The 11,268-nt window shown below is 40.9% G+C and overlaps 1 protein-coding gene across 1 annotated transcript; it reads right to left on the bottom strand.

Moving 5' to 3' along the window:
* Window positions 1–5,855: 5,855 nt before the first annotated feature.
* On the bottom strand, window positions 5,856–7,860 carry LOC114659993 (homeobox protein notochord-like). Its single transcript, XM_051933818.1, has 2 exons — window positions 7,552–7,860; window positions 5,856–6,423 (listed from the first exon to the last, which is right to left on the bottom strand). The coding sequence occupies exons 1-2, from the start codon at window positions 7,858–7,860 to the stop codon at window positions 6,025–6,027; spliced, it is 708 nt and encodes a 235-aa protein (XP_051789778.1). The 3' UTR covers window positions 5,856–6,024.
* Window positions 7,861–11,268: the final 3,408 nt, after the last annotated feature.

The raw sequence follows: 11,268 nt of genomic DNA on the forward strand, positions 1-11,268 counted from the left end.
AGAACTCAACTAGACACACGAAGTCATTCTTCTTGGTGATTTCAACATCCATATTGACGTTACTACATGTAAACTGAGAAATGAATTCCTATCCTTACTGGACTGTTTTGACTTGACACAACATGTTGATTTTCCCACCCACTCTGGTGGTCATATATTGGACCTGATGTGCACATCTGGATTATCTGTCGGCAACACTTACAGCACTGATTTGGGACTCTCTGACCATAAAGCAGTGCTTTTCATTGTCTCATTACCTCTCCCTTCTCTTACCTGTAAACGTCAAATTTCTTTCCAAAACCTTAAAAATATCTGTCCCTCTATCCTTTCTGGATCCATTTCTGATCTTTTTCTGTCTTCACCTATTCCATCAACAGTAGATAGTCTTGTTGACCACTATAACTCAGACCTTCATTCAGCATTAGATAAAACAGCTCCTTTAAAACATAAGGAGGTTTCCTTTAAGTGTTCTGATCCATGGTATAATTCAGAGCTACGATCTATGAAAGCAACTGGCCGAAGCCTTGAGAGAATGTCACGTAAGACTGGCCTCACTGTTCACATCCAGGCTTTCTCTGACCATCAAAGGGCTTACAGGGATGCACTAACTGCGGCCAAGAGCACACATTATGGCAGAATAATAGAAAGTGGCCATGAAAACCCAAGGGTTTTGTTCTCTGTAGTTAATAAATTACTTCAACCTGCATCTGGTCCGATTACCTCCTCTACTGAAGTCTGTGAAAAATTCCTCCACTTTTCATGCAATAAAATTAAAGATCTAAATAATTCAACTAACATAAATCCATCATCCATTTATATCCTTCCATGTCTTCCCACTCCATCCAGCTCCTTTTCTAAGTTCTCACCAGTCACATCTGCTTTTGTTAATGACCTGCTTTGTAAGATGAGGCCAACTACTTGTGTACTGGACCCCATCTGCACCACACTTCTTAAATCCTGCCTTCATGCTATAATCCCGACTGTTACAACAATAATCAATACATCCCTCAACATTGGGTTTGTGCCAGCCACTTTTAAAATCGCTTCTGTAACACCCATGTTAAAAAAGCCTGGTTTTGATGGTGACAATCTTGACAATTATCGGCCTATTTCCCACTTACCTTTTCTGTCAAAAGTTCTTGAGTGTGTTGTAGCCTCCCACCTCACCAATTACTTAACTTCTAATAATTTGATGGAACCCTTTCAGACTGGCTTCAGGGTGCGGCACAGCTGTGAAACTGCTCTTCTTTGGGTAACAGATGATTTGCTTATGGCAGCAGACTCTGGACAAACCAGCATATTAATTCTGTTAGACCTCAGTGCAGCATTTGACACTGTCAGACATGACATTCTACTGTCCAGAATGGAGAACATGCTGGGTATCTCTGGCACTGCCCTCCAGTGGTTCAAGTCCTATCTGGCTGATAGGCAAGAGTTTGTTAGTCTTGGCAACAGCAGATCCAGCTCAGCGCCAGTCTCACAAGGAGTTCCTCAGGGCTCTGTCCTCGGCCCTCTTCTCTTCTGTATTTATATGCTTCCCCTTGGCCATATTATTTGTAGCTATGGACTGGGTTATCGTTTTTATGCAGATGACACTCAACTCTATTTCAATGTCAAAAGTGCTCACAACTTGCCTCAGTGAAATTAAAACCTGGATGGAGCAGAACTTTTAAAAATTAAATTGCAACAAAACTGAACTCCTGCATATTGGCACTAAAGCGCCACTTAAGAAAATGAGCTCCTTTCCAGTCACTCTTGACGGTGATCTCATCAGACCTTCTTCTGATGCAAGGAATCTTGGTGTCATTTTTGATTCCTCCTTTTCTTATTCCGCCCACATAAACCACATTAGGAAACTTTCTTAATTTCGCCTCCGTAACATATCCTGTGTTCGCTCATTCTTCTCCTTTTCTAATGCTGAGAAACTCCATGCTTTTATCATATCCCGCATCGATTATTGTAACTCTGTGCTGGCAGGTGCCCCTTCTAATCTTATATCACAGCTCCAGTTGATTCAAAACTCTGCTGCAAGAGTCCTTACACGAACCAGCAACAGTGAGCACATCACACCCATCCTGCTTCGCCTTCATTGGCTCCCTGTGTCTTACAGGATTGAATATAAAATTCTGTTAATAACCTACAAAGCTTTAAATGGCCTTGCACCGGACTACATCAGTGACCTTCTCCATCACTATGCTCCTGTTCACCTACTAAGGTCCTCTGATTCTGGTAATCTTGTTGTGCCTCACACTAACCTGCACTCTGTGGGTGACAGGGCCTTCAGCTCCACAGCACCCAGACTTTGGAATGACATCCCAAAATTAATTACATCAGCTGACTCCATTCATTCATTTAATAAACAACTTAAAACTCATCTATTTAGGAAGACTTTTAACTTAACTTAACATTCTGCCTTTTCTTTCAGTTTACATCTCTGTCCAGGTGCTCAGAATAATTTGTGTGTCTGTTATATCACAAATTAGGTTATTTGTTAGGTTTTTCTTTTAGTATTGAATTTAGTATTTTACTCTGGTTTATTGTCCTTTATTCTATTTAATGCTTTGTTATCTGTTTCATTGTTCTATTCAGGAAAACATTTGTATGCAATGTTACATATACCCTGCTGTTTTTTTTCTAAGACTCTGTGAAGTGCATTGAGCACGGGAACGGCACTATATAAATAAAATGTATTATTATTATTAATTATTATTATTATTATACTCACACATTATGTCAAAGGCAAATCACGTACAGTGATCGAGAAAGAAAAAATTAGGAGAGGCCAAACAGGCCATAAATGATTTATTCCTGTAAATCCAAAACTTTCTATTAGGGCAACTTTAATTTCCTTTGTGTTCATTAATGTAGCACCAAGAATATAACAAACGTATTGGTGAGTGCAGCATCGCATCTGCGGAAAACCAGTCTCCTAATGTCAGCGAAGTTATTAAACTTTAAATGTTTTTAAAAGGACTACGCCGCTTGGGTCAAAAGGGCGATATGTAAAGGGAGCGTTTCAGATATTTCAGATTTGTAAGTGAGCGTTTCGCACATTTACAACTAATGAAATTAAAGACTGCTTGTTCGGGTTCGGCGTTGTCTTATCATCTGCAGTGGTCTTGTTCTCCTTTACATTGTGGCTCCCGTCAAAGGTGTGCTGGGACGCCACGGGATCGGGCTGCGCATAGGAGCGGTAATATCAGTCCTCTCCTGACCGGATTATCTGGAAGGTCAGTCTCATTAGTTCCAGCTGCAGTATCATGGCTAGTTCAAATTACCACTTATTTATTATAGAATAATTCTCACCACAGTAACGAATTATGTTTCCTTTCTTTGTTTTTTGTTCTTTTCGCTGCGCCACTGGGCTCTCACTTTGGGCTTTTTCTCTTTTGCGGCATGATAAAGTATTAAATAAATAATCTTTCTTTTTTTATTTTTTATGCTTTTTATTTAGTTCTGATTAGGTAGGGTTATAACTGCGATGATCGAAGTGGGGATCCAGCGTATGGCGGACTGCTGCAAGTACCTGTACTTTAGGCAAAAACGTGGACATTTGCTGTCATTAGACAGTATTTTTTTTATCCTCGCATATACTAAGGCCCCTTTGCAAACAGTGCCACGGGGTGTGCATGGCAAAGTTGGTTATAAATTTGAAGATTCTGCATTTTTATGCGTTGGGTTTATTATATTCGAGCCCTCCGAAGTTTCTCTTACATCCCATGGACCTTAGCGTAATACCATCGCAAGAGACTTTGCGGACCGGCATAGACCACGCCCTCCGCGCCACGTCACACCTCCAACTGGTCGAAGGAGTTGAACTCGTTCACACTTGTGGGTTTTTTCCTTCTTTTTTGCTGTTTGCGCAGATCCCAGAAAGATTCCGGAGTTTATTTCGACAGCAAATGTCCGGTTCCAAACAAATAAGTTTTCGTTTTGAAGTTTAGGGTTAGGAAAGCGGAACAAGATGATGGATCGTTAGCTTTAATAGCCTATTCAAACTTGTATATCAAAAGCAAAGTCTTGCCTTTGCTGGGATAGATAGATAGATAGATAGATAGATAGATAGATAGATAGATAGATAGATAGATAGATAGATAGATAGATAGATAGATAGATAGATAGATAGATAGATGTCATCGGTGGAAACTTTGTTTGCAGAAGCTCAAAGTTATCGAAGCAAACCTTTAAAATAGAAATTTAAGTCAGAATTCAAATGTCAAAGTCTTTGGAACAATGAGTATCTGACTATTGGCACATTCTTTTCGTACCATGGCGTCTTTGGATATGGCATCAATAAAGTGGGAACTTGCCGTTAAATTATCCAATCCGCTATATCCTAACACAGGGTCATTGGGGTCTGCTGGAGCCAATCCCAGCCAGCACAGGGCGCAAAGCAGGTACAAATCCCTGGGCAGAGCGCCAGCCCACCCACCCACACACTAGGGACACTTTAGGATCGCCAATGCACCTAACCTGCATGTCTTTGGACTGTGGGAGGAAACTGGAGCACCCGGAGGAAACCTATGCAAACACGGGGAGAACATGCAAACTCCACGCAGGGATGACCCGGGAAGCGAACCCAGGTCTTGTAACTACGAGGCAGCAGCTACCACTGCGCCACCGTGCCGTATTGCCGTTAAGCATAAATGTTTATTTTAACATATCCATCCATCCATCCATCCATCCATCCATCCATCCAACCCGCTGAATCCGAACACAGGGTCACGGGGGTCTGCTGGAGCCAATCCCAGCCAACACAGGGCACAAGGCAGGGAACCAATCCTGGGCAGGGTGCCAACCCACCGCAGGACACACACAAACACACCCACACACCAAGCACACACTAGGGCCAATTTAGAATCACCAATCCACCTAACCTGCATGTCTTTGGACTGAGCGCCCGGAGGAAACCCACGCAGACACGGGGAGAACATGCAAACTCCAACCCGGGTCTCCTGCGAGGCAGCAGCGCTACCACTGCGCCACCGTGCCGCCCAATATATTTATATTAATAATATATTTTAACATAATTGATTGTAAAACCTTCATATCATTATGTTACCAAATAACATCAACGTTCTAAAATATCTAAGATGCACTCTTAAAAATAGCGGTTTTGCAACGGCAGTTTACGGGGGTGGGTGGTTAGGTTGCGTGGCGCAGTGGTTGAGGCTTTTAAGTCGCCATGGATTTAAGCGTCAGCCAAATAAATACATTATAAGCTAATGTACATCATAGAACCGCATTGCTTGACAAAGAACTGTGTAATTCTGGGAAGGGTTCCTTGCATATAACAAATTGGCTCTTGGGCTTTGAAATGACCTCTAATATGTTTGATGTATAGTAAGCTGACTTTATACGAACAGATCAAGAAAACCTGGACTTAGCCAATGCTAATTCATTCTTTCAAAAGAAGCCCGCTAGTATTTCACACTTACTGTGTTCTTGCTATTAACGGAACCTCTTATCAATATAAATAATTGTTCTTTTAGGAATCAAAGAATTGCTCCCCCACAGCATCACTCTGCTAGAGCAGTTTGGCACATGCAGTGAGGGCGGCGCAGTGATTAGCGTGGCTCATATCCCGACTTGTCCCGAGTGTCTGCTTAAACTTCGCATGGCCATTCAAGTGTTTTTGTCCACAATTACAAGTTTTCATCCCACACCCAAAAGACACCTACTTTAATTAATTTTAAATTGTACTTTTTACCCAATGACTAATTATCAAGGTAAGTTTGACCGAAAAAAAATAAACGTGCACTTTACAACAGCTTCATATCAAGACAATGTCTTATTTGGCACATAAAGAGAAATAAACATTAACCTGAAAACGTCACCCACTTAGTGGAAAAAAAATTAAATATTATATATGTATAGTTTAGGTACAACTATTTGAAAGATCCCGCAGACCATGTAACTGAATGTGTTCTTAAGACAATCTGCTGTATTAAATACTTTTCATATAAAGTGACATCTCTCAGTGAACTTCTCAACGCCAGTCCATGATCCTAAAGAAAACGGCGGTCAGCTGTCCGTATCATCTACTGAAATAAACTCATCTTCATCAGTCTCTGAACTGGCGGAAGACAACAAACGCCCCTCAATGTCATCGGTTTTGTTACCGTCCACGTGCAATGTTTTGGCAGGGGGCTCCATAGATTTCTTCCACCGCGTTCTTCTGTTCTGAAACCAGACCTTCACTTGAGTCTCGGAGAGGCGCAGCGCCGAAGCCAGGATGACTTTGTCTGCGCCGGTCAAGTAGCGCTGCGTGCTGAACACCGCCTCCAGTCTCCGCAGCTGCTCCTCGGTGAAGATCGTCCGAAATCGTCGGCAGGCGCTCCGCACGGACGTAGATTTGGATCGCCATTTATGATGCTTACAACCTGTGGAATGAATTAAGGATAAGAATAAAATTAGCGATTTCTAAACATAATATTTGTGATGTTCTTGTATGTTGCGGTAGTGCAACCGAGACACGCAACTGGCCACTAAAGTGAATTCTGATCATAATCAAACGCGGTGAGGTGACGCAGTGGTTAGAGGTGGTGCAACATGACTGTAGAGTTTTTCGTTTGAACCGCAGAAATAGCGGTGTTCTGTTGCTAAACGTTCCTCCAAATGTGCACAGCACGAGAATTGGAAACGCTAAACATGTCCAGTGTGGGTTACCCTGCGATGGACAGGTGCCAGGACTGGCTAACCAGGATAGGCTCGGGTACGAGGGACCCGGAACTGGATAAGCGCTTAGTGCACAGAACAAAGTGTACTAACATTACCTGAAAAATGACATCGGTATAATAGAGCGATCGGGAGTTGGATGGTAAGTAATCATTGACGGGACGCCGTCCCATCAGAAACACAAACCACCACGCCGTGCATGTCTTCTGGATTTGAAACAAGAAGAACATGCAGAGTCCACACAGACCGACTGGAAGGAAAGTCTGCATCTGCGTCATTGGTGATGTGTAAAGCACACTAAAGGGGCACAAGTCTGCTTTCCACAAAATGGGGGTTCAACTTACGTAAAAAATGACGAATAACAAGGATTACCAACTACAGTACTAGGGTGTTGTCAGGGCCGGATTTTCCTATAGGCTAACTAGGCTTCAGCCTAGGGCCTCAAGATCAAGAGGGGCCTACATTCAAATTGTTAGCAAAATTAAAATTACACTATTCTAAAAACAGTGAACACTAAAACACTGAACCGAAAATAAGGAGAAATTCTACGCATATGACTAATAAACAAACATAAAAATGTATTGGTTAAGATCAACGCGTTAATTTTCCACACAGGTTAGTACCAATCACAACATGTTTCATTTAACATATTGATATATATCACAGTAATGATGTATTTTATTATCTCTCATGTAATTTACAAACTTAAAAATGGAAGGTGAAAGGGCCTCATAAGTGGAATAGCCTAGGGCCTCTTTTCATATAAATCCGGCCCTGGGTGTTGTACAGTGTTAGCCGTTATGGACGTAATGAGAAGTCAAGCAAAATGACTTCTTGCCTTCTCGTTACACACCAACCACATAAAGATATTACACGACATTCGTCAAAATCGCTTTTCATTTCTGTCAAATCATCACCTGTTGTTTCAGCCAAGTCTTTATCCTGACGTCCCTCGCCTGGGCTCCCCGTGCAGTAAGGTGGGCTCTGGTGCGGCAATCCCGGATTCCACACGTGAAGAGCAGGAGCGCTTGGCGCCGAGTAGAATGGCATCATGTAGGGTGTTGCACTCGTTTCCAGTGGTTCAGTTTTTTTGGGTGCCATTGATAAAATCGCATCGATGCTGAAAGGATTTCTGTGCAGTCTTCCTGATTCGGGGATCTTCTCGCAGCGCGAAGTCCCCATCGGATTCGTTTGACAATGGTGCAAAAAACGTCCACTGTGAAAACTCGCCTCCATGTCTCTCTAGTAAACGCACTTAGTAGCTTCTTTAGGATAGGGACTGGTTATCCTAGAGGCTCCTCATTGTTTTCTCAAGTCCCAAATGACCGGCGCTTTATAACGCCGTGACTGTTTGGACCTTGATACCCCGGGGAGGTGGGGTGGGGTGGGAAGGAAACTGCTTTGAAGAGATTAGCAATGAATGAGATTGTTTGATTGGAGTCCTGTTAGTGCGAAAAGGTCAGCGAAGGGTGAGGACTTCACACTTTAGGATCAGACAGGTAGACACGATGAGGTGACAACATTCGCAGTTCGAGTTTTATTTTACTCCATTCATGGACTTTTAAGGTTGAGCATTCAGCAATCTAGTAATGAAAGCAATTGGATAGATAGATAGATAGATAGATAGATAGATAGATAGATAGATAGATAGATAGATAGATAGATAGATAGATAGATAGATAGATAATTCAAGTATAATTCAGAATATGGTAAACGTATATTTGTCAATTAAATTAGAAATAAATTGCTTTACTCATTCAAAATTAATGTATTATGATCCAATTGTTCCCCAATTCAAAATAAAAAATATAAAAAAAAAACAATTTATCCTATTCGTCAGCACTTCAAACTATAAAAGCGTATTAAAATCTACTGGCCGGTAAAACGGTATGACTCGCTGTTTCAATTTAAAAATATATATATATATATTTAGATCTACAGTGAATATACATTAGTTTCGCAATTTCTGAAATGCAGGCCCTGTGATGGAAGCACCTTGAGCATGGAAAAGGCGCTATATAAATATACTTTCATCATCATTATTAATGTTAACGACGTCCATTCCAAAAACAACCTGCGCCCCGTGTAAGATTCTGCAGGAAAAGGACCCGCTGCGCTCTGTTATGAGAAATGCGAGATAAGAAAGTTAATGAACGACTTGATTTTTAGTATCAGTTTTTTTTCTATTATTAACATATTTGGGTAAGACCTTTATCCAAGGTGACTTGACATAGAATTGGTGACACCCCCTCCCCCCCCCCCTTTTAGAGCCCAGACAAGCCCCTTGCTCAGGGTCACAAATGGTCAGTAGTGGGATTTGAACCCACAACCGCAGGGTTTCAAGTCCAAAGCTTCAACCGCTAAGCCACAGAAGGGGGGAATTGAAAAATACATTTAAATTAAAACTTCATTCTATGTTGAGTACAAAGTTTAAAATATTCACTCTTTTGGATTAAGCAGGGAATACATTCAGATAAAGGATTTTTTAGACCCATAATATTCTAGCTAGAGTTCGATTTTACCTTTGGTGCTGAATTATTCACTAAATTCTTTTACCTTTTTGTTAATGTATGGCAGCTACTTTTAAGATTTTTTATCAGTTAGTAAATATTTTTATTTGCATACGAACACTGTATATACACACAGACACATATTCAATTACACATGCACACATTCACACACATTTATTTAACTTGTTTTATAAAGTACCGCTAATCACTTTTATTCACAATTTTATATTTCGGACAGAATTTGTCCTGCTCAATTCAGAATTATTAATTATTTAGATAGATATGTAAGGCACTATATAATAGATAAGTAGATAGACAGACTTTTGTTTCAATTTGACACGTATTGGTATCTGCTGCTGCTACCAAACGTGCCAGTCTATTGTTCTTTTCCCACAGCACGCTAATTTGTTAGATGTATTCGAGGACTGTTATGCACCAGTAAGAAGAGAATCATCTTGTAATTAGTATTACTGCTTTGAGAATTTCGGTGTTTAAGAGATCAGAGCTTGTTTTCCGAGTAGCGGGGTCACAAAGCGCACTCCTCCTGAGCCTCTAAGTATTTCTGAATGAGAAGGAAGTGGCTGCGGTTCTTTACAATTTCCACCCTACTTACGCGTGTAGTTTTTTTTTTTCTTGTTCTCACCCTCCGTAAGTTTCTTAACATTCCTTTCTCCTTTTTTTAAAGTGGGCCCTTTGCGGCAGATGTCCAAATTAGGTGACAGATAAACTTAACCAGAGAGAAGTGATAAAAGGAAAGCCGGCCTGGACACAAGTATAATAATGAAACTTCTCAGAACACTTGGAATGCACTATGAAATCCTGCGAATATTCGTTTTGCTTTTATTGTAACTGATCTCGCAGCTTTGCTCGTGCATGAATTAATTTTTTTCCAGGCACAGATGAACACATCTCCTTAATTCGAATCGCACTCCGGTTCGTTACTGGGTTTTCTGAAGAGCCTCATAGCGATGTCAGCGTAGTGAAGTCCTCTAAACGGTCCACACATTATTCAGGTCAAGAGCGGTCTTTACTAACGGACACAAAGTGTTGGCGCCCTAAATCAGATTATAATTAATAATTGTTATTTTCATAGGCTGTCGTCTTAGTCCAAGGCGACTTTCAGCAGTCGAGTTACGATTGGTTCCGTTTCTCTCGTTTTTGAAACAGGCAGGTGAAGTGACTCGCTCAGGGTCACACAGTGTCGGTGGGGGGGATCTCAAACCGCAACCTCCAGAACTTTAACCACTACGCCACGTTACCCATCTTTGTCATTATTATTAGTTAAATAAACTGCTTTAATTCAGAAAGTGCACAGCATGGAAGGGCACACAAATATGTTAAAAATAACAGGAAAAAAAATGCCGAAGATTAATTGTTAAATAATGTTTGATATGCATAATCAATTATTATAACCCCACCAGATTAGTTCCCTTATACAAATTGGGATATTAGAAATCCAGCTTTGCGTTAATGGCTTAGGTTATTGTTAACAGTTTGGCTGAATATATATGTCAGTGTAATGTACTGGTTTTTGAAAATAAAATAAAACAAAATCCAGCTTATGTTGTTTTAACAAATAACTAAAGTTGAAAGCGCGATGCGACTCACATTTGTCTGTTAACTGTAAGCTCTGTTCATTTACCTTAATGCACAGTCGTAAAAAAATGGTTTTATCTACAGTTGAAATAACTGCATTTAATCGTTTTTATGGTCTTAATATTTTGATACAAATGAGTGATTTATTTTCTTCCGAAATAGAAGTCTCAAGCCGCGGGTTGTTCAGGTCAGGCCCGTAATGGCGGCAGTGTATCAACTTACGCTAAATGCTGAATCGACAAAGGCGGGACCTGAAGTCTTGTAATAACACTGACAAATACTGGGGGGCACATTTAGATGGATTGAGTGCCCAGTAAGGTGTATTATCATTTATACATAAGGGTCCACAACCCTAATCACTCCAAACCCCATCCCCCCCATATAATAACTTTGCTCTTTATTAATATCCACTCAGCATCACAGGGGCACACGGGCTGGAGCCCACCTTGGACGGGGCGCCACATTTGTCTTTTTTCCTGTCACC

This window comes from Erpetoichthys calabaricus, chromosome 11 (genome assembly GCF_900747795.2).
Source record: "Erpetoichthys calabaricus chromosome 11, fErpCal1.3, whole genome shotgun sequence".
NCBI classification, from domain to species: Eukaryota; Metazoa; Chordata; class Cladistia; order Polypteriformes; family Polypteridae; genus Erpetoichthys; species Erpetoichthys calabaricus.

What these genes read in the sequence shown, in the direction of transcription:
- LOC114659993 (XM_051933818.1), bottom strand. Translation starts at nt 7,860, where the DNA reads ATGGGGACTTCGCGCTGCGAGAAGATCCCCGAATCAGGAAGACTGCAC. An exon ending in GCGATTTTGACGAATGTCGT is followed by an intron (nt 6,424 to 7,551) that starts GTAATATCTTTA and finishes TATTATGTTTAG; the next exon opens with AAATCGCTAATTTTATTCTT.